The sequence below is a fragment of the Lathyrus oleraceus genome, chromosome 5 (genome assembly GCF_024323335.1).
Source record: "Lathyrus oleraceus cultivar Zhongwan6 chromosome 5, CAAS_Psat_ZW6_1.0, whole genome shotgun sequence".
Taxonomy (NCBI): domain Eukaryota; kingdom Viridiplantae; phylum Streptophyta; class Magnoliopsida; order Fabales; family Fabaceae; genus Lathyrus; species Lathyrus oleraceus.
The window spans coordinates 194,641,841-194,666,317 of NC_066583.1; the positions used below are offsets into that span (position 1 = coordinate 194,641,841).

The 24,477-nt window shown below is 35.2% G+C and overlaps 1 protein-coding gene and 1 pseudogene across 2 annotated transcripts; one reads left to right on the forward strand and one right to left on the reverse strand.

Annotated features, from left to right (window-relative positions):
• The first annotated feature begins 567 nt into the window (after positions 1-567).
• Positions 568-4,791, forward strand: LOC127082732 (probable methyltransferase PMT25). 2 transcript variants are annotated; one of them, XM_051022964.1, is made up of 9 exons: positions 568-736; positions 1,274-2,175; positions 2,262-2,411; positions 2,660-2,930; positions 3,005-3,115; positions 3,424-3,598; positions 3,752-4,021; positions 4,112-4,312; positions 4,398-4,791. In XM_051022964.1, exons 2-9 carry the CDS (start codon positions 1,309-1,311, stop codon positions 4,624-4,626), a joined length of 2,274 nt encoding a protein of 757 aa, XP_050878921.1. In that variant the 5' UTR covers positions 568-736; positions 1,274-1,308; the 3' UTR covers positions 4,627-4,791. The 2 variants fall into 2 exon arrangements, with proteins under 2 accessions (XP_050878921.1, XP_050878922.1); XM_051022965.1 differs by having other exon boundaries at positions 571-736; positions 1,146-2,175.
• Positions 4,792-6,808: 2,017 nt separating this feature from the next.
• The window catches only part of LOC127079649 (proline-rich receptor-like protein kinase PERK1), a 54,369-nt pseudogene continuing 36,700 nt past the window's right edge, over positions 6,809-24,477 (reverse strand).

Here is a 24,477-nt window from a genome sequence, read left to right on the forward strand (position 1 = left end):
TCGAATATGAAAATAGAGACGTTTTAATTAAAAAAAATTATAAATAAAATATTACATTTTTTTTAAATAAATTAAAGAAATTTTAAAATAATGTGTTTGAAAAAATATCCCATCAATTTCTTAGTAATGTGGTCAATAAGTGAAGCTCAATTTTAATAGATTATAATACATAATAAATTATATTTATATTTTATCTTAATTACATTTTTGCCTATATTTTCAAGCAACGTTGCAATCGTTTGGTGATTAGAATGACCGGTTTAAAACTTCAAAACAAAAACATTAAAAAAAAATAAAAATAAAAGACGATGAGGTGTATTAGATGTAAATATTTTTATATTATTATAAAAATGCCTAGTTATATCTTACACTCATGAAAGAAATATTTGACCATGGTTAAACAAGAAAATTCTCTATCTATTCATAAAAAAGCTGGATCAATATCGAAAAAGCAAAATTAATATAGTTAAAAATACTCAATAAAAATATTAAAATAAAACAAAATATGAAACATTCTATCATAGAATCATTATTATTTTACTAGTTGTTGTAATTACCCAAAAGCAACAATTTAGAGACAACAACTGCTGTCACAAATGACAATCAACCACAACAACAACAATAACTGTTTCACAAACACTCTCACTCTTTCTTTACCCAAACCGCTCCACCTGCTTCATAGCTACCACCACATTCATTCTCAGATTTCCTCTACTTGCTTGGATTTCAGATGAAGGTAAGCAAAGCTTATGCTTCTTTACTTCATCTCCCTTTCTGGATTTCTTGTTTTTTCAATTTCACTATGGTTTCAATTTTCCCCATTAGGTATCTGCAATTACTGACATTTTGTTCAGCTTTGGATCATACACCATTTCATAATTATTTGAAGTTTCGTTTTTTTTTCTTAATATAGTTTACTTTTTTTGACTGATTCGTACAAGTTTGATTTATTTTTTATAAATTTTTATTTTACTGAAAAAAGAAAAATATAAGGGATTGCAGCAATTTCAATTATTTTTGGTTGTTAGCACTTAGCATCAAGTTAGTAGTTGTCAATTCCTTTCTTTTTCTGACTTACTTCTTCATCATTTTTATTTTCCTTGTTTTGAAACTTCTATACTTTCTAACCCCTTTTTGTTTGCTAGTGTTGGAAACAGAATTACAGTGTTTGATTTGATCTACTATGTTTCTGACCTTCAAATTGAAAAGCTCAGAAAAAGCAATGGTGTCCTTATGGGATAGACTTTTGCTAATGTTTTGCTCCACTTTCTAGGTGTGTATATCTTGAAATAGAAGTAACTAAGAAACATGGCACTAGGGAAGAATTCCCGGGGAGGCGACGGGAGGAACTCGTCAAACTACTGTTCAACAGTTCCGGTAGCTGTTTTTGTTGCATTTTGTTTAGTTGGTTTATGGATTGCGATGTCATCCATTGTTCCAGTTCAGGATTCAGTCATGGAGGTATCGGAGACGATTAATGAGGTAAAAAATATAGCCAATCAAACTGATTCTACGAAATTCGAAAACAGTTTAGGTGATGTACAGGAGGAATCGGCAACAAGAGATAGCGAAACCCCAAAATCTCAGAGCGAAAGCCATTCAGAATCCGTAGAAACAGAAACAATGAATGGTCAAAGTGATGATAATCAACTCAGAGGATCGACGGAAACTTTAGATGAAAGTAAATCTGACAAGAGCTTAGATGATAGCAAGTTAGGGACGGAAAATAGTCTCGGTGAAATCACACAACAAGATGAGAATGTTGGCGAGTCTAAGGAGGAGAAGATCAATGAAAGTCTGCAGTCAATGACAAACCAAAGTACTGGAGATAGTAACGTAGAAAGCAATGAAACTTTAAAAGAAGAAACTTTAGTTGAAGCTAGAACCGAAAATGGAACTTGGTCAACTCAAGTTGCAGAGTCGGAGCGTGACAAGGAACCCCAAACGTCTTCGATATCTATTGATAGTAGCAAATACGACTGGAAACTTTGTAATACAACTTCAGGATCAGAATACATCCCTTGTCTTGACAATTGGAAAGCAATTAAAAAACTTCGAAGCATAAGTCACTATCAACATCGAGAGAGACACTGTCCCGATGAAGTTCCCACTTGTCTAGTTTCTCTTCCGGAGGGCTACAGAAGCCCAATTAGGTGGCCCAAAAGCAGGGAAATGGTATGTAACACACAAATGGGATTACTGAAATTCGATAACTGGCCCAATATAAATATCGAAATTCAATATTTTGGTGCATATTGCAGATATGGTACAACAACGCCCCTCACACAAAGCTTGTAGAATCTAAGGGTCATCAAAACTGGATCAAAGTTTCTGGTGAATACCTTACTTTTCCTGGCGGTGGAACTCAATTTAAGTATGGCGCTCTTCATTACATCGAATTCATTCAGAATGTAAGCCTTTTAAGTATTGTGCTTTCAAGTTCTTCTATTTTGAAATTGTGTTTTCAACTTTTATTTTCGACAACTCAATATAGCACATCCTTCTTTTTGATATGTATGTTTTTAATTTATGACCAGTAACTACTTAATGCAATGAGTTAAGCAATCTTGCAAATCGTTGTCTCGAAAATTTAATCAGCATGTTTGCAATCCTGCTTGATATGTCCATTTTCCATCCTAAAATGGGTGCTTGTTTGCAGTCTCTTCCTAATATTGCATGGGGGAAGAGAAGTCGTGTGATATTGGACGTTGGGTGTGGAGTAGCGAGCTTTGGTGGCTATCTGTTTGAAAAAGATGTTCTGACCATGTCATTTGCTCCTAAAGATGTCCACGAAGCCCAAGTGCAATTTGCACTGGAACGAGGAATTCCTGCGACGTTAGGCGTCATGGGAACTAAAAGATTACCATTCCCTGGTTCTGTCTTTGATCTTCTCCACTGTGCTCGTTGTAGAGTCCCTTGGCACATAGAAGGTGCTACCGACATCTTGACTAAATTTTCATTTTTCGAATATATTTACCTTTCCACTAATGTTTGTACAGTGCAGGTGGCAAGCTACTCTTAGAGCTGAATCGTGTCTTGCGACCTGGTGGTTACTTTGTATGGTCCGCTACTCCAGTTTATCAAAAGGATCCAGAAAATGCCGGGATTTGGAAAGGTAAAACCATTAAATCCAAATTAGTTTCACTCTATAGCCTTGTTTGGATAAACGAATTACACAAGGGCATATCATATAAGTGATAATGTATAAGCTATTTGTATAACAAAAGATATAATGAAATTGTTTTATATAAGATATCCCGGGGAGCTTATGGAAGTATGCTGAAAACAACTTGAGGACATGTCACATCATATGATGTTATCATAAGGGCTTATGCAAATAAGTCGATCCCAACCGGCTTTAAGAGATGATTTTTTTTACTCGAGATGAACTGAGTTGCTTTTAACATAACCATTTTGTTGCAGACATGCGTGCAATCACGAAGTCAATGTGTTGGGATCTGGTAGTTATTGCAAAAGACAAATTGAACGGAGTAGCAGCGGCAATATATAGAAAACCAACCGACAACGAATGCTATGAGAAAAGACCAAAAAATGAGCCGCCAATGTGTAGTGAATCCGATGATCCAAATGCAGCTTGGTACGTCTATTTTTGTTTTCTTGTTCAATATAACATAAATTGCCTTTGCAAACAAGGGAAAATGAAACTCGTGAATATGGACAGTGCTTTTTTATTGAGATTTTTCGTGGCTGCTTGCTCTAATTTTTCATTTTCCAACTTCCATATCTTCAGGAATGTATCATTACAGGCTTGCATGCACAAGGTGCCAGTAGGTGCATCGGAGCGCGGAACAATCTGGCCGGAACAATGGCCACTGAGGTTAGAGAAACCACCTTACTGGTTAAACACTCAGACCGGTCTTTATGGAAGATCTGCTTCAGTAGAATTCACCGCCGATTACAAACATTGGAAAAACGTCATTTCACATTCATATTTGAACGGCATGGGTATCAATTGGTCTTCAGTAAGAAATGTGATGGACATGAGAGCTGTTTATGGAGGGTAAGTTATTCTTTCTACTTCTCTATATTTTCCTTGGTCTCTAATCAACCTTGTCGATTGTTACTAAGTTTGCATTCTGTTGTTTTTTAGATTTGCCGCGGCACTCAGAGCGTTGAAATTGAACGTCTGGGTAATGAATGTGGTTCCAGTTGATTCTCCAGACACATTGCCTATAATATACGAGCGTGGATTAATCGGTATTTATCACGATTGGTGCGAGTCGTTTAGCACCTATCCTCGATCTTATGATCTTCTCAATGCTGATTCTTTATTCTCAACCCTTAAAGAAAGGTATGTTATGATCACTTATCACTATCCTTAATCATTACTATCATTTAGATTTATTGAGCCGATTTTATTCTATTTTTGGATTTAGGTGCAACATAGTGGCCGCGATTGCAGAAGTTGATAGAATGTTGAGACCAGAAGGATATTTGATAATAAGAGACAATGAAGAAACAATTGGTGAGATAGAGAACATGGCAAAATCTCTACATTGGGATATTCGTTTTAGTTATGCAAAAAATGGAGAGGGTTTACTTTGTCTTCAGAAGACATTTTGGAGACCAACGAAGGTTGAAACTATTGTGTCAGCCATTGCTTAATTTATGATGCATCACCTTCACTCACTTTCCACTCATTGTTTTGACAGAATTGTTATTTTCTTATTCTTTACTTCTATGCTTATTTAAGAATGTCACTTGTACAACAACTCTGTAATATAATATTTATTTATTATTATAATGTAAATATATGTGGTTTATTTTTCATTTAACTACTTATATCTCACATCACTTCTCGATACTATGAGACACAGACACATGGCACTGTCACATTGATATCAGAAATGATTTAAAAAAATAAATAAATTAAACGTAATTATATGTGTCGGTATTGTGTTGAACACTGAAACATGTCAAACACGAAACTTTCAAACAAGGAACACGCGGTCTTTTGAGAGTTGTTTAGATATTGGAATATATGCTACCAGATTATGTTTCTCTCCATCATATACTACTAATTCTTTTTAGTAACTTGGAATATACGTTTACGTTGTTCCTTGAAAAGTTCCGTTTTTTCTGGATGTTGATAAACCTGATGCAAAGAAACAAAAAACATAGCTATGAAGCTAGCTAGTAGCCAGTAATCAAAACATGAACCACCCTAACACACCACTTTCATTTTTAAATTCATTTTTAAATTCATTTTTCAACCTTTTTAAATGTATATATCCCTTCAATAACTACATGGCCTTTAAGCCTTAAACAAAGAGATGCTATAAACTATACACACTTCACTGACACCTCTGATTCAATTATTTTCCTATTACTTATATACACTATTGTCGGAGAAACAGCATATAAAGTCTCCAACACATTTATTCTAATCATCCAACTTTTTTCATTAACCACTCAAAATCACCATTCTCCTCATGTTTGCATGATTAAACTTCAAGTACTAATAAGGAGTCAAAGTGAAATTACTATTATTTTATTCAACAAAAATTTCTCACACATGCACATTCAGATTCTATATTAGTTTATGACACAATGAGAGCAACAACAAGGATTGCTCAACAGTTTAGAATTATCAAATACCTCTTTGTCTGCCATTTACACATCTTTTTCCAACCAAACAAGTTGGCATTCTCCCTACATTACTGAACATGTCAGCTTCCAAAAGTTCTCTAAACCTCTTTCTTTTTAAGCAGGAATAATCTCAACTCTTACACAATTCATCATCATCATCATGTCAAGTTTTTCGAGGAACCGGTTTTTGTTCTTCATTCTGCTAACCTTTGTTGTTGTATCAGAAGGATCAAGATTTCCTAAGGATTATTGGGAACAGATGCTTCCTAAGAAGCTACCAACTCCTTCTTCTTCTCCTTCCAAAGGCACAAACTCTGCGTCTTCGTCGTCTTCCACAACCTTGAAAAAAGATAGTGTTCCTTCTTCATCAGATGGAAAAGTGTAATGTAAATCAAAACTCATGCATCTCTCTATCTCAACTGTGGGCACAGTTTTTGTAGAGTGGTGATTTGAAGAAAGAATCCAAATTTTGTAAAGGAATCTCTTAGATGTTTCTGACATGCTGCTTATAATTCAGTCATACTCTTGTAGATTTATTGATCTGTGTTTGAAGATAGTTCCTTGTAATTTGTAAAGACAATTGAGTATAATAACTCTTTATTGGATAAGATAAGTTTAGTGATGACAATAATTTAGCATGAATAAACACTACTTGTAATTGTAAAATCCTCTTAGAAGCATTTCAATTCTAAGAAATCATCCTTATCATGTTTCCTTGAATGCACAAATAGTACTTTGCATGTTCTATGTATTATTCACAGAACCATAGTAATTGATTTGTCATTATTCTTTGTTGAGACTTCTGCCATGTGAAACACTCATATACCGTTTTAGACAAAGAACTAGTACCGGATACGTATCTGGTACCTGTACGCGTATGATACGTATTTGTACCTTTTTTTCCCTTATTGGTATGCGCATATGACATTGTATCAACCTTAGGTATTTGTATGTACATTGTACAATAAGAACACTCTGTGAAAGCACTTCCGATAACATGAAACATCAGTATTTATTATGTCTCCAATAATGTTCCTACTTTTTTGATTGCTTTGCTGTGCCACAAAGTGAGAGTATCAGACTACAGTAAATATATTACTTTGTAACTTCTTAAGATAACAAAACCAGAAAAAACAACAAGGCTTACAAATCAGTATCAACTAATCATCTTCCACTGATGAATGGCATTGAAATCTGATTTATGCGATATGAGTTAGAAGACTTAATACCACTTCCACGCCCTTTTCAAAATTGAAAGCAGATGGTGATGCTTTCAGCAATTTATCAGTCTCTTCTAATGACAAATTTGAATTTCCCCTCTATGCTCTTCCATAACTAACATTCCTTCTAGTTCCATTGCCGCTTCTTTCATGGTAGGTTTATCTTCTCTCTTCCACCTTAAACACCTTTCTGAAATGTTAGCAACTTCCTTTATTTGCGCAACATTTGCCTCATTTATTATCTGTCTCTCCACAATATGAAGTAACCGACCGTCTTTCATCGACGAAACAAAGTAAACTCCAAGGCTTCTATCATCCTCTGGCCTATCAAAAGAGAATGCTTTTTTACCTATCAAAATCTCTGCTAAAACCACTCCAAAGCTCTAAACATCACTCTTTTCTGTTCAAAGGCTTGTCTGGAAATATTCTGGATCAAGATACCCTAGTGTCCCTTTCACCAAAGTTGTTATCTGACTTTGATCAAGAGGAACAATCCTAGAAGCGCCGAAATCAGAAACCTTTGCAGTGCGATTATGATAAAGAAGTATATTTGAAGTTTTCACATCTCTATGTATGATTGGTGTAGAAGCAGCAGAATACAAGTAAGCCAAAGCTCCAACAGTTTGTGTTGCTATTCTCAACCTTGTTTTAAATCCAAGTTCTAAAGATTTATTTTGATCACGAAGATGCTCAAAATTAGTACCGTTCGAAATGAATTCATAAACAAGCAATGGAAATTCTGTCTCTAAACAACAGCTTAAGAGTTGTACCACATTCCTATGGTTGATTTGAGATAGAACAATCACTTCACTGATGAACTGTTCAACCTGATTTGGATCACTCACTTTGGACCTTTTTATTGCTACAGTTCTTTTAACTTGTAAAACTCCTCTGTAAACCGTTCCTTGACCACCTTGGCCTAGGATCTTGTCATCAAAATTGTTGGTAGCTTCCTTTAGCCCATCCAGAGTTAGGACTTTAGCTGTTTCGGCTGAACCTCTATGCTGTAACAACAAACCACCATTTTGTTCAAAGAAATATTTAAATTTTGTGAGATATCTTTTCTGTTCTTGTATGTGATTGACTAAATTAGGTAAAACAAAATATATATATATATATATATATATATATATATATATATATATATATAAAAGATGTATTTTGAATAGAGGTAACATGTGAAATAAGATGTTTCAACCTATGTTTCAGACAACATGTTGAACAAGATGTTCGAGTATGTGTGCGCAACATCTGACCTTAGTCTGCAGACCAAGACTTGTGAGTGAATTTATGAAAGATGGTGTTTGGCTCTAAGAAGATTTTTATTCAGTCCAAATTTCTGCTAAAGAGCTTGCTATAAAGATTTGATTGTAAACAACTTGTTGAGCAAGATGTTCAGCACATGTTGTGTGACATCTTGGCATAAGAATTGAGTTCTGATTATCTTCAAATTTCCTTCAGATTTGTTTAGGTGTTAATTTCTTCAGAAGATACAGAAGCTTGCTTTTGGAAGAAGTTTGTTTTGTTAATCTAAATTAATATGAAAAAGGGTTGAATTTGATTTAGTCAAAGAAGATTTGATTGGATTTTCTTTGAAGAAAGATTTTGTTCAGATTTATATAATCCAAAATTTACTCTACAATTTTTTTTATATAAAGAGAGTTAATTTGGATGTTCTGGTGCAACATGTGGAACACGATGTTCCAACATGCGTGCAATGCAACATCTGACTCTTGTTAGCAAGTCGTGATGGATGTTGTTAGGTGTTGTGGAAAACAATATTTAGAATATACATCTTATGACTAAGGTTCAACTGACTCAGAGGAACACGAATATCAACTTCACCAAACACAATATCATATTTTTGATTGATCAAAACTCTAGAGATATGAGAAGTAACTCTAATAAGAAGAATTATGTCATAATCATTATTCTTCTTTAGCTTCTTCTTTTGAACCACTATTGGTTTAAATGTTGGGAGGACCTCCAACCTAACCATCAGTCTTCTCTTCAATGACAACTCCTTGTTTGAGTCTCATAAAGTCCATATGTGGTAATTCAGAAGCATGAGTAAGATGTTGAATCATCTTGTATGACATTTTGGTTTGCATCTCAAGTTGACAAACTTAATAAATATTTCCTTTTTCAATATTGAGATCAGTACACATATGACATCTTTCTCTGCAACAACCCCGAGCTTTCTTTACTATAACTTAGTTTCAGTTTCTAACATGTCTTCCATGAAAACATGATCTTCAACATTCTGCTCTATACTGACAGAAACCATCTTCATATGAATAAATTCCACCCTCTTATGGCTATCACAAAATGTAACATAATTTGTTTCTCCTTTCAACTGTCTATTCCATCTATTTTCAATATAACAATCTTCATAAGTGAATACCTTGTGGGAGGAGCAAGCAATATGAACTAGAATATTAGGCTTGCCATGTCAAACTTGTTGATGATGCCTTTGAGAATTCTCATTCCACTGAGGATACATATTTGGTTTGTGTGAGAAGAATTGAGCCATTTGATTGGTGATGCACCTTGATACCTAGGAAGTATTGAGGAATGCCCAACTTCTTTAGTGAAAACTTGTCATAGAGTTTGTTAATGATATCTTGAATCATCTTGGGAAAAAATCCAGTTAATAAGATGTCATATGTATATACTAGGGCATAAAGTGTAATATTTTAATGGTTATAGACAAATAGGGAAGAATCGCATCTGCTTGAGGTGAACCCATAATGAACCAATGATTGATGTAATTTGTCATACCATGCGTGTGGAGCTTGCTTTAAATCATAGGTGGCTTTGTTGAGTTTTCAAACTAATGGAGTCAATGAAGCCTGGTGCTTGTTGGATATATGCATCTTCATGTATATCACCATTAAGGAATGTATTGTTGATGCCTATCTTTTGTATCTCCCATTTATATGTGAAAGCTAAAGTCAAGATCACACAAATTATTGTTGGCTTGAATATAGGTGAGAAGGTTTCGTGAAAATCAAAACCATATTATTGATGAAACCCCTTGGCCACCAACATCGCCTTGTATTTATTAACACTCCCATGAGGATTCTCCTTAAATTTGAAGACACATTTTCAGCCTATGGTCCTTCTATGAGGTGGTAGAGTAGTGAGAGTCCACATACCATTTTTAAGAAGTGAGTCATACCCATTTTTCATAGCTTCAACCATTCAGGTTGAGATAATGCTTGTTTAATTTTTGTTGTCTTAGTGTAGACTAAAAAGTCCTTAGGTCATAACTTTCCCGTCTTAGCTATTGTTAATATAGGATGATCATTTTGCAAAAGTGTAACACGAGAAGTATGATAGGTATGATTGTGAAAGGAAAAGGATAAGGACTCTATGGAGCTCGATAGGTCCTGAGGAGCTAGTATGGGATATGTGGAACTACATGAAGATGACTTATGTTGTAAGGAAGGTGAGATATCAAAAGTAGTAGGACTAAATCCAACTAACATATGATGGACACGTGTATTGGAGTGTAAGATGTCAGTATCAGACACATGTGAGATGTCAGGCATTTGACCATTGGACAAAGGTTTCTTATTTGACTCTAAACTAGAATTGTTTGGTACAAGAGAGGACATAGAAGTTGGTTCATTGGATAATGATTAAACTTTTTATGCATTAGTGTTTAGAAGAGGTGTAAAGGGTAAATAAATGTTATAACTAGTTGTATTAACTGAAAGACTTAAACTAGCTGGAATTATCTCATTGTGTGATACATTTTGGCCTAAAGAAAAGTTGTGTGAGACTAACCTTGGGAACATTGTGGTTTGGGAAGTGGTTATAGGTATGATAAACCTATGTACCTGTGAGCTTTGTGGATCTTGAGAGTGACCATCAATCGTAAAGTTTATCTTGAAATGAAACTCATCTTCATTGAATACAACATCTTTAGAGATATAAATTATGCCTTCCATATTGATGAACTTGTGGCCTTTGTGTGTAAGTGACACCCTCATGTATACAAATTTGGAGCTTATAAACTGCAAATTATGTTGGTTGTATGGCCTCAAGTTACGGTAATAAGCATAACAAAATATATTTAGTGACATATGGTCAGGTTGCTAGTGATACATTATAGAGAATGGTGATAGATCTAGGCAATGCAAATGTAGGTATCATGTTCATCAAGTAGACTGCAGTGGTGAAGTTATGATCCCAATATATAGTTGGCATGGATGCATGTGCTATCAAGGTGAACCCCATTTCCATGATTTGTCTGTGATTCCTTTCAACCGTGCCATTCTGATGTGAAGTGTGTGGGCATGTTAGCCTATGTGTAATGAGTCACTCATTAAGAAAATAATAAAAGGCATGAATTATCCACCAAAGCCAGAATGAACTAATTTGATTTTGACCTAAAATTGTGTGTCAACATAGTTTTGGAAGAGTTTCAATGTTGATAGAGCATCACTCTTTTGTTTAAGCAAGTAAAGCCAACTATATATGGAATATGCATCCACAAAAGCAATGTAATAACTATAACCACAACTTGACAATGAGTGTTATAGTCCCCATAAATCAGTGTGAACAAGCTTAATAATTTGGTATACTTATTATTGCACAAAGGAGCATACAACTTATGTGACTTGCCAAAGATAACATGAACTACAAAATTAATTAAAGCTGTTAAAGATTAATATTTTTTCCATTGAGAGATAGATGATGAATGATTGAGAGAATGAGTAAGATCTTCTTGCTTTGCATTATGATTCATCAAAATTACATTGCATGAGTGGTCGACTCTTATACAAGTTTGTATTCTACAAATTAGTTACAAATTTTAACTTGAAGTTAGTTATGTTGGAATGTCAAACAAAATCTTACAACATTGTGTTCAACATGTAATTGTTAGAATATAATTGGCTAATAGAATAACTAACTAGAAGTTAGGTATAAGGTAGTTAGCTATGAGTGTGATTCCTTGCTAAATAAGCAATTGATTATTCATGTGCACATAGAACTTGGAGCTGTATCATTCAATAAAAAATTTCTCTCACATTCTAACAAGTGGTATCTAGAATATGGTTGATGATCCAGGTGTGCCTCTTTCATTCAAGAAACGCAGTTTCAATATCGTGGTGAGAGAAAGTCATTATTTCCGTTATCCTCTCATACAAGTACCTCATCTTAATCATCTCCATGGACGGTTCATCAAAATTCTTGACACCAATAGTTCCTAAATTCGATGGACTCTATAATCACTAGGCCATGCTTATGGAGAATCTTCTTAGATCCATTGAGTATTGAGAATTGGTAGAGAAGGGTGTTACAGTTGCACCACCAGATGCAACACCGAAACAAAAAAAACTTACAGAAGAAAGCAAGCTCAAAGATCTCAAGGCCAAGAATTATTTGTTTTAAGAAATTGATCAAACAATTCTTGAAAAAATTATGAATCGGCATACAACTAAAGATATTTGGCATTCCATGCACAAGAAGTATCAAGGGTCCAAGAAAGTGAAGAGAGCTCAATTGCAGACTTTGTGTCAAGAGTTTGAAGTTCTTTGCATGAAGGATAACAAAATAGTTGATGGATATTTTGCAAAAAGATGATTGCTCAATATGAGAAGATGGAGAAAACCACCATTGTTGAGAAGGTGTTGAGGTCTATGACTATAAAACTCAATTATATTGTGTGCTCCATAGAAGAATCTAATGATGTCACAACCTTGTCCACTGATGAGCTACAAATTAGTCTCTTAGTGCATGAGCAAGGTATGAAGATCACTCAAGAAAGAGAAGATGAACAAGTGTTAAATATTGTAAGTTATGATCGTGGTGGCATCTGAAGGAGAATGGCAATTCAAAACGCAACGGAAATTAAAAAATTTCTCCTTTAATGATCCTTACGAATGGGCATGATCAGTGATAGAATCGTTACCTCTTGTGGCGATTGAAACCTTTGATGTAGATCTAAGGAGTGATCACGAACGTTGAATGGTGACAACGCCTCTACTCAGTCCACACGAACGGATTCCTTCAATCTCAGTGCTAGCTGCTATGAATGAAGACTTTGAGTGAGAGAGAGAGTGACAGAAATGACATTTCAACTACACAAATGCTTCTGCACAAGGGTTCTATTTATAGAACCACTTGCGTGGGCTGCAAGCTAAAAAGCCCACTTAAGTGTATGTGGCCCATATCTTATGATATGCCAAAATCACTTAAGCGCGTGGTACCTTACCATATTTCGTATTCTACTTAAGTACACCTTACCTTACGATGTTCTACAATTCACTTAAGTGCATTGTATCTTATGGTGTTCCTTATTTACTCTATCTCTCATCAATCCGTCCTTTTGTATGTGACCCTGTAGGTTTTCGCGACATTAGCAATTATATTAAATCACGTATTTAACATGATAAATGGTGAGCGGTATCTAGCAACACATCACTGCTAGCCAAGACACGAAAGTGTCATGTGATATGACAAATCCTTTTGTGATAATACTTATGTGTATAATTATCCTTTTTCCCCTATATCTATATTGAACACAAGGCATAGACCGTGTCATCCTTGTCCAGTTCAATATTGGGCCTGTAGACATTTATCCTGTTACGCAGGATGGGGAAATTCCATCTAGGTCACTCATGTCCCTCATCATGCTTCGTGGAGTACCCATCAACTGTCTTTATGGTCATCCAGTTACGAACAACGTTTGATCAACAATAAAGCACTCGACTCTACATCTAGGATCCATAGTGGTTTCAGGTCGAAGGGTGGTATACACCACTATCACCATGAGAATAACTTATGACACTTTGCATAACATTCTATCTGGTATTCTCATAGCGGGTCAATCCAGTATAAATATTACTCTTAATATTCATACCTATGTTTAAGACTTGATAACTCCTTATCCATGATCCATGAGATGTGATCATCAGTCTATATACATAATAGTCTTAATGCTTTAATGTTATCCCACTTTACAACAAAGCTCGACTATGGATACTTTACGACTTGTGTCCTTACATTTAATGGGATCTCATGATTAAGTCACATTTGATACATTAAACTGACTAGCTATTCTAGGGACTTTATTAAACAAACATAATAAAGAAAAATCCTTTTATTAATAATAAATAATTCGATACAAGTATCAAAAGTATTGGCCTCTTGGGCTTACACCAACAATCTCCCACTAGCACTAGAGCCAATCAGGCATACCCCTAATGCACATAGATCTAGTATGACCATCATGCTTCTGCTGCGCAAGAGGCTTTGTCAGTGGGTCAACAATATTGTCAAGTGTAGGTACGCTGTATATTTTCACATATCCTCTATCTATTATCTCTCAAATGAGGTGATAACTCCTAAGTATATGTTTGGATCGTTGGTGAGATCTAGGCTCCTTAGCTTGTGTGATAGCACCATTGTTATCACAATAGAGACGAATGAGATCCACAATTCTAGGAACTATGCCAAGTTCACTAATGAACTTTTTGATCCAAACAACTTTTTTTGTTCCACTTGAGGCATCAATATACTCGGCCTCGGTTGTAGAATCAACAACTGTATCTTGCTTTAAACTTTTCCAGCTCACAGCGCCATCGTTTAAGCAAAACACATAACCAAATTGCGATCTAAAGTCATCCTTATCTGTATGGAAGCTAGCATCGGTGTATCTAGTTACAACAAGCTCTTCCTGACCTCCATATATTAAGAATGAGTCCTCAGTCCTTCTGAAATACTTAAGGATATTCTTGATAACTACCCAATGAGCATCACCAGGATCAGATTGGTACCTACTCGTTGCACTTAAAGCATACAAGACATATGGTCGAGTACATAACATGGCATACATGATAGATCCTATTGCATATGCATATGGAATCTTACTCATGCGATCCCTTTCTTCCTTAGTTGAAGGGGATTGTATTTTTGATAGACACAGGTCATGTTGCATAGGTATGAATCCTTTCTTGGAATCATGCATATTAAAGCGTCTTAACACTTTGTCTATGTACGTACTCTGACTTAGGCCAAACAGTTTTTGTGATCTATCTCTATAGATCCTGATTCCTAATATATAGGCTGCTTCACCTAGGTCCTTCATATAAAAACATTTCCCCAACCAAGACTTTACTTGTTGTAGGGTAGGGACATCATTTCTAATGAGTAATATGTCATCTACATATAATACCAGGAAGACGATCATGATCCCACTAACCTTCTTGTAGACACAAGGCTCATCTTCATTCTTGATGAATTCGTATTGTTTACTGTTTCATCAAAATGAAGATTCCAGCTTCTGGAAGCTTGCTTCAATCCATAAATTGATCTTTGTAACTTACTGATACATCTCGTGACTGCATATAGAATATAGTCTATCGGGTACTTGACTGCAAGTGCACAATTCAGTCATTTTAGTTTTAAAAGATATCGAACCCACAAGGACCGATGGTCAAACTAATGCTACCACGTTACTATGTTTAGCTAAGGGAATGGTTTTTAGAAGTTTGGTTGAATAAAATTAAATCTAAGGGAAGTTAAGTTTTAAGAAAATATTAATAGAAGGATATCAGTATGGAACGCGTTAATCGTCGGGGATTCAATAAGTCACCGGTGTATAATTTAAGTACTAAATATCTTTCAGTAGAAAATACTTATTTAAAAGGATTTATCTCACACTCTCGTGATTGTTGATTTGGACTATACCTTTAAGTCAGAATGTACGCTCTCGCTGTCCCATTTGAAGTTAAAAATGCTTTTTGAAAATAAATAAGTTCTAATTGCTTTTAAAGTGCTCTCGCTGCTTTTAAAATCAATGCCTAGTTTTTACTATCCAGTTCGACCCTCACGCTCTCGCGATTGTTGGTTCTCACCTTAGTTAATTTCCCACTCTCGTGGCAAAATCGTATTAAATAGCTTCTCACTCTTGTGACAAAGTTAATTAAATTTAAATTAAAAACCACAACCAAAAAGATTGTTTGAGGAAAGAAGTTTTACACCGATTATTATTAAATCCCGTCTAATTAAATTGTTACATACCGATACCGGTAGTTTAGTCAGACATGTTAAACAATGCAAACACAGGCGAACATAAACAGATCAACAATAAAACAGACATGATTCCAATAATAATAAAGCAATAACAATTGAATAAAAACCTGGAAATTGGATTAATAGAATACGCTGAATCTTGAAGTACTGAGCAGTCCTCCACAGGTCGGTAGGATTCTGCCTCTTCAAAATAATAGGTTAAACTAAATTAAATAAATTATAGTAGTTCCCTATTGTAGGAAACTACTACTTTGGCTAAATGAAAGGCGGAAAGGAAAAGGGAAAATCAAAGCTCTGAACGGTAAAAGAAAATTAATGTTGCTGAAGAAAAGTAAAAGACAAAATAGAATTGCTGTGAAAAAATGCAGAGAGAAAAAGGTCTTCAAAGTTGGCTTCTGAGAGAAAAATTAAGCGTCCCCGTAGGTTTCCAACTTCCGTCATTTTATATCCCCCATTAGGTCTTGGCAGTTGAGAGAAACAAGGATGACTTGGTTGAGTGAGGAAATCACGGGCAAGTGGCTGAACAACGAGAATTTAGGCCTGTTGGATCACTTCTGTTGACGGTTTCAAGGCGCTGATTTTGGCCGCGTGACGTTCGTGGTGGGCCTGTGACGGTCGTGACAGGCTGGGCGTGCCGGTCGTGACATGCTTTGTGACAGTCGTCACATTCACAAAGTTTGTATTCTCTGTTTTTTTTTCTTCTGTTTTTCTGCTGTTTTCTCTTCTGTTTCTTCTTCTTTTCCTTCCTTTTCTATACTTTGCTCATTTAAGCATGGGGATTGAAATACCTGCAAAAATAACTCGAACACTTGCAGAATAATCGGAATATAAATGAAAGCGTTACGATTTTTGAGTGTAAATCAAGGCAAATATACGATGTATTTTCGCGTTATCACTTACATATCTTTTGGGCTTCTTCTGGTATGTCAAATCCTTCAGGCTGTGTCATGTACACATCCTCAAAAAGATTCCCATTAAGGAAAGCAGTTTTGACATCCATCTGCCATATTTTATAATCATGATATGCAGCGATAACAAGTAAAATTCGAACAGATTTAAGCATTGCAACTGGTGAAAAGGTTTCATCATAGTCAACCCTATGAATTTGTTTATATCCTTTTGCAACCAGTCTTGCCTTATAGGTATGTACCTTACCATCCATGTCAGTCTTCTTTTTGAAGACCCACTTGCATCCTATAGGGTTAACTATTACAGGAGGCTCTACAAAGGTCCAAACTTGGTTTGTGTACATGGAATCCATTTCAGATTTCATGGCTTCTAGCCACTTCTCAGACTCGGGACCAGTTATAGCCTGTTGGCAGGTCACAAGCTCATCTTGATCCATGAGTAATACATCACCTTGGTCAGTTATGAGATGTCCATATCTCTTAGGTAGATGACGTATCCTGCTTGACCTACGATGATCTTGTTCTACTTGAGCAGGCTGCTCTTCCACAACTACTTGTGTTTCCTGCTCTAATTCCTCCATAGGTGTATCAATGGTTTGTGATTCTTGAATTTCTTCAAGCTCTACTTTCCTCCCACTGATTCCTTTAGAAATAAAATCATTTTCTAGGAAAACTCCAGTTTTAGCGACAAACACTTTGCCCTCAGAAGGATTGTAGAAGTAATATCCTCTTGTTTCTTTAGGATATCCCACAAATAAGCATTTGTCAGATTTGGGCTCAAGCTTAGTTGAAATTTGTTATTTCACATAAACTTCGCAACCCCAAATCTTCATGCAAGACATATTTGGTTTCTTACCACTCCATATCTCATATGGTGTCTTCTCAACCTTTTTGGATGGAACACGGTTAAGTGTGTAAGCTGCCGTCAACAATGCATGTCCCCAAAAGGAGTTTAGAAGATCGGCGTGACTCATCATGGATCAGACCATGTCTAACAAGGTTCAATTTCTTCTCTCAGATACACCGTTCCATCTGGGTGTTCCAGGAGGAGTAAGTTGGGATAGGATCCCACACTCTTTCAGATGGTCATCAAACTCTAGGCTTAAATACTCACCACCTCGATCTGATCGAAGAGTTTTAATATTTTTACCTATTTGGTTTTGTACTTCATTCTTGAATTCCTTGAACTTTTCAAAGGACTCTGATTTGTGTTTCATTAAATACACATAACCATATCTACTAAAATCATCAGTAAATGTGATGAAGTACTGAAAACCCCATCTGGCTGGTATGTTCAATGGTCCACATACATCAGTATGTATGAGGGCCAAAAGATCATTAGCTCTTTCACCCTTTTCTGTGAATGGAGACTTTGTCATCTTTCCAATTAAACAAGATCTGCATGTCTCATATGATTCATAATCAAAAGAGTTCAAGAGTTCATATTTATGGAGTTTGGAAATGCGTTTCTCATTTATGTGGCCTAATCGACAATGCCAAAGGTAAGTTGGATTTAACTCATTAGGATTCATCCTTTTAGTATTAATGTTATAAATAGACATTTCAAGATCAAGGACATACAATCCATTGTTCATTTATGCAGTATCATAGAATATATCATTCAAATAAATAGAGCAACGATTGTTCTTTATTATAAATGAAAAACCAAACTTGTCTAAACAAGAAATAGAAATAATATTCCTGCTAATTGCAGGTACATAATAACAGTTCTCTAACTGAATTATTAAATCACTAGGTAAAGTCAATACATAAGTTCCTACGGCTAAAGCAACAACCTTTGCTCCATTGCCAACTCATAGGTCAACTTCACCTTTTGCCAAATCTCTACTCCTTTTTAGCCCCTACACATTGGTACAAATATGAGAACCGCATCCAGCATCTAATACCCATGATGCAGAAGTAGATAAATTAATTTCAATAACAAAAATACCTGAAGTTGAAGTCTCTACTCCATTCTTCTTATCTTCCAGGTACTTTGGGCAGTTTCTCTTCCAGTGTCCGGTCTTACCGCAATGGAAGCAGGTGCCTTCCTTTGCTATGCCTCCACTAGGCTTCAAAGCAGGAGCAGTGGGTTTGGGTTTGGCAAGTTTCTTGCCTTTCCCTTTATCACCCTTCTTGGTGGGTCTTTTATTCTATCTCTTTCCATTTCCGATCATCAGAATGGACTTCCCTTTTGGCTTTAGAGTTTGCTCAGCATTTCTTAACATGGCTAGCAGTTCAGGAAGAGATTTGTCCATATCATTCATATTGAAATTAAGGACAAATTGACTGAATCTATCTAGCAAAGATTGCAAGATCAAATCAGTCGCAAGTTCCTTTCCAAGGGGAAAACCCAACCTCTCAAGGTTCTCCACATACCCAATCATCTTGAGCACATGGGGACTTACAGAGGCTCCCTCAGCTAACTTTCCTTGAAAAAGGGATTTTGAAACTTCAAACCCTTCATGCCTTTCCTGCTCTTGATAGAGCATCTTCATGTGTTTGATCATATCAAACGCTTTCATGTTCTCATGTTGCTTTTGCAACTCTGAGTTCATGGTAGCTAGCATGAGGCAAGCAATTTTATTGGCATCATCGACATGCTTCTTATAAGCATCTGTTTCTTCCTTAGGTGAAGAACTAGGAGGTTCCTCTTCAGGAACAGGTTTATCCAAGACATACAACTTTCTATCATGTTTGAGGATAATCCTCAGATTTCGGTGCCAATCCAGAATATTTGTCCCAGACAATTTTTCCTTATCAAGGATTGATCGTAAAATGTTGTTAGAGGTGTTTGTTGTCATGGTAATCTACATGAAAATAATGAAAATATAAGTATCAATGACATATTTAATTAGGCCTTTAATTAAATATGCTCCCAGTATTTTACTCAAAACAAATGACCCTCACCATTTGATTCGGAAAATCCCGTTGGAAGATTTTCTAGTGGGTCGAGATCCAAATTTCACTTTGTTTTAAGTCCGCGTAGGCGGATTATACAAAACTAGGTTATTTAGGTAGGAACTCCTTCCAATTGTATCTAATACAACTCTCGAATATTTTAGTTGGGTGAATAACTCCTTATTCCAATCCATCACATGGATCATTTCCAACTCTTGTTTCTAAACGTATATAATCTTATTATAATTTGTTTAGTTAAGTTTGACCCATTATTTTAGCAATTGGATATTATAATTATCTCATCACACCTTACTAATATAGAATATGCACCTCGCGTAGGCGAAACCTACATTATACGATACTAGTCTTGATGAGTGCTAAAACTTGGAAAGCATAAACTTAATATTTAATTTCAGGAAATTTGCAATTATTCTGATCTCACCGGCTTATTTATCATATAAATCGTCTCTCACATGCATCAACATATATTCATATGTATCAACATACATACAAAATGAAACAGTTATGGCCCCTAGTGTAATTGTTCTTCCAAGCCAATGAGAGAACCTAAGCTAACATAATAACGATCTAAGCTTCTCCAAGCAAGATCTTCAAGGCTGTCCTCCTTTGATATTATATTCTTCTATTTCTTCATAACATTACATTACATAAAAGAAACTCATTTCACATACTGTAAGACCCCAATTTTGACGCTAAGATCCCTCATGCTATCTCTTCATATGCATTGGCATTAGGATCACACCTTGGCATCCTCCTTACCCCTCATTCATTGGGTTTGCATTGGGAGAGATCACCAAGCACTTTTGATTGTATTCATACTTTTTTCATCATTATTTATTAACCAAAATACCAAAAATATGGCACTTTATAGTTTGTTACTTTTGTAGGTAGTGTGTATGCTCACCTATGCTCTATCAAGCTCATATCTAGGATTTGAGACCCTTAATGCAAGGAGCTAAATCAATAATATCATACTTGGATCCCCATGATCTTCACATGTTATTTGATCAAGGAATCATCAAGAGTTTGGAGCTTGTTTGCCTTGGAAACCCTAATTCATATAGGTATCTTCGTGACTTCTTCAACAAGTTTCTTTAACAATTGATCAAATATTTTAAGGTATACTTCATATTACATCATATTACACATATATGATCCTCCATGTGTCTCAAAAGTCAAGAGAATGTCAAGCTAGCAAGATGGTTCATGGTGGTTGACTATAGAAAGTCAACTGGTCAAAACTGGGGTTTCCTAGACCCTATCTCCAACAATTTTTGTCATATGAAAATTATTCTAAGAGAAACTTTACTCTAAATTACATTCCAAACAACTTTCATGTTTAAGTAAAGATCTAGTTTTTCTTTTAAAGTCATTTTTTATGGTGAAATATTATAGGTCATTTTGTTTGAACCCTAGTTTGGAGGTCAACTTCCCAAGACTATAACTTGCTCAATTTTTATGAGATGAAAGCCATATAAATTCAATTATCAAATTATAGATGTATAATTCAACTTTCATGTTTAGAGGAAGTTCAAATTCAACTTGAAAATGCATGTGCCAAGAGGAAACATTATAGGTCATTTTGGGCGAATACCATTGAACAAGTGATTTTCCTCAACTTCTAAAATGCATAACTCCTTCATTACAAATCCAAATGAGATCACATTTTAACCAAATTTAATAGGTTTTAAAGAGATACAACTTTGATAAAGGAACCTTTCTCATTTGAAGTCCATAGAAAAAGTTATTCAAGGTGGAAGAAGTGAACATTCGACTTGGGACTTAGAAAATTTTCAAATATGTTTGATTTCCCAAACTTCCACATCAAAATTCATCATGATCCAACCTTCAAATGAAAAAGTGTTCAACATGAAAGTTGTTCCCCTTGATCCCACCTTTCCAAAAATTCCAAAATCACCTCATTTGGCTAAAGTATGAAAAACTTGCGCATGGGTGAAACATGAAGAACCATTTGGATAATTTTCACCCCCACTTTTGATACATGATTGCATGGATTTGTAACTTGGTTTCGGCATAATTCACACTCAATTTTGGACCTAATTGAATCACTTGATGGGCCTATCACACACCCATGCAAGCATACAAAGAGAATTTCATAAAATTGCCAAATTTGGAAGTGTGTAGAAATCAATCTCATGGCCTATAAATACAACCCTCATTGCTCAGAATTAAAGACCTCATGCCCAAGCTTTGAACCTGCAACCCAAACCCTCACCATTGAAGGATAAGCTTGAAGATTTTCTTTGAAAATCGAGTTTCAAATCTCCATCTGTTTTGAGATTGAAACTTCAAGAGTCCATATCTTTAATTGATCCTAATCACTTCCTACAAGTATCTGAAGCAAGGCCAAGCATAATTGAAAGCAAGATCATGCCAATCTGAAGCTCCATTGAAGGTGAATTTTCAGAACTTTCATCTCTTCGATTCTCCCTCAATTCTTCACCATTCTTGTTGATTTTTGGTTGTTTGGAATCCTATCAATGTAGGCAAGAAGATTGAGTTGCTTTGAGGTCAAATCGAAGCAACTCAGTTCATGATCCTCAAAATTCAAATCCCTGTATCTTTTTATATACTTGGAATTGGAGAAAATTGAGGCCAGATTCGTGCTCCTGAGCATTTTTCCTTCAAATTAGTGTATTCAATTTTCATTTTCCATTGAGTTGAGCTTGGACCAGACCGATGGTGCTCACCGGAGAAGATGACCGGAGCTAGGGCTCCGGTGGTGCGCTGGATCAATCCAGGTCATCTGATCCGTTTGAAATGTTTTAATCTCACGCGTCCAATCTGATTTCCATGCTTGCAGCGTGTTTGACTAACGACCTTGTGGAATGCACGCTCCTGGCCATCTCATATGCCACATCAATTAATGAGGAAGATCAGATGGCCCTTGTTTTTTTGATTTTTTGATTTTTCCATTTGATTCTTTTATTTTGATTAATTCATATTAATTTTATTTTTAATCCAAAAAATATGGGGCTTTCACAAAACAATTTCTAATATTTTTCTCTTTCATTTTCTGAATTAAAATTATTTTTTGGATTAATTTTGATATTTTTCATGATTTAATTGTTTTTGTGCATATTTTTAAATTGTTTATAAATACTTTTGACTTTTCATAAATTATGAATTTTTTTGTCTAAGGTCCTTTGACCTTGTTTGACTTAGGATAAATCTGTTGGCCATTTATTTGGTGTTTTGAAGAGGTTTTAGGTTTTTGACCAAACATAATTCAATTTAAATGCATTTTAATTTGATTTTTATTTGATAAATTGTGTAGAAATTATGTTGAGTCATTTTTATTGACTTGTGAAGTTTGACTATGTGTTTGGGCCTTGGTCAAGGTTGATTTGACTTTTGTTGGATTAAAATCATTGGATTTAGGGGATTGATAAAATGTACATTTCATCTCCCAAAATGAATGAATGATTTTAATTTGATAAAAGTCCTCCCATGACCAATTTGTGTTTGTCTCATTTCCTCTCCCTCTTCATCTTCAATCCCATTCTTTCCCATCCCTTCCATTGACCAATGAAGTCTCAATATCCTAAGGCTAATTGGTTCATCAATAACTTTGTGTTAGATGAACCAATACAAGTATGGATGAGATAAGTCCATCATTTGATCTTTTTCTTTTTGTGTGTGGTATGTTTTAGGAGTATGGTTCATTATACCATATCTCTAACATGCATTAACCCCAAAATTTCTATTGCCCGACCTCAGATAGATGTGACTTCTACATAAGTCCAATTACGATTGCTTAACATAACGCTAAATTTTGACCCAAAGGCATATCATTCTAGTAAGTGAGATTGTAAGTCTCCCTCCTTTCATGGTATTATGTGGAAACTTGGCCTTTTTTTCTCCCTTTGGGAGATGTCTTGGTTCAAGGATCCATGCTTGTGAATAGAGGGTTGAGTTTTCTCCAAAGAATGACTTAATCAATTGAAAAGCAAAACATCACTAACATCTAATCAGCTAACATTTGTCTGGCTTTTATTATTCTTGCTTTTAATTTCAAGTCATTTACTTTATGAAATTTAAATTCAAGCCATTTACCATTTCATTTGTCATTTACATGTCATTTAACTTGTTTATGTTTATGTCATTTTTACTTTGCTCACTTGAGCCATATATTGTGATTGTATATATTTGCTTGTGTATTTTGCTTGTGTTTATGGTCTTAGGACCTTAAAATACTTAATAAACCACAAAAAAAACCCTAAAAAAATATTTGTGTGGACTGTTGGATTTGATCTGAACTCTTGGACTTAGAACTAGGCAACCTTCCCTATGCAAAAGGACTTGGCCAATGCCAACATTTCTGAAACCAAGTTATTGTGATTTGAGCTTTCATTTGATGCAAGTATTGAGATCCACATGAATTCATCTGCTACATGGTCTTGATACAACTGTTAGTTTGAACATGTGTCTAATGCCTTTATTCTTAGCTAATCAAGGAGTATGTCATTTGATACATGAGAAGAAGAAGACTATGAAGTTGTTTGCTTGGATGTGGCTATCTTTATTTGATGCCTTGCTCTTCATTTTGCTACTTGCTTATCGGTATTCCTTGATTTAAAGTCCAAAGGGAAAGTGGGTTTCTATATGACATTCTTGTTTGTTGGATTGCATCCCATTGGTCATATCTTTTTAACTCTTAACTTTTAAATTTCTGCTTAGGATTAGTCTCTTCATCTCTTCCCACTTCTTAAATTTCAAATCTCTCATCCCTTTCAAAAATTTATTTG

Coding starts and splice junctions, on each gene's coding strand:
- LOC127082732 (XM_051022964.1), top strand. CDS start 1,309: ATGGCACTAGGGAAGAATTCCCGGGGAGGCGACGGGAGGAACTCGTCA. Junction 3,599..3,751: donor GATGATCCAAATGCAGCTTG/GTACGTCTATTT, acceptor CCATATCTTCAG/GAATGTATCATTACAGGCTT. Junction 4,313..4,397: donor TTCTCAACCCTTAAAGAAAG/GTATGTTATGAT, acceptor TTTTGGATTTAG/GTGCAACATAGTGGCCGCGA.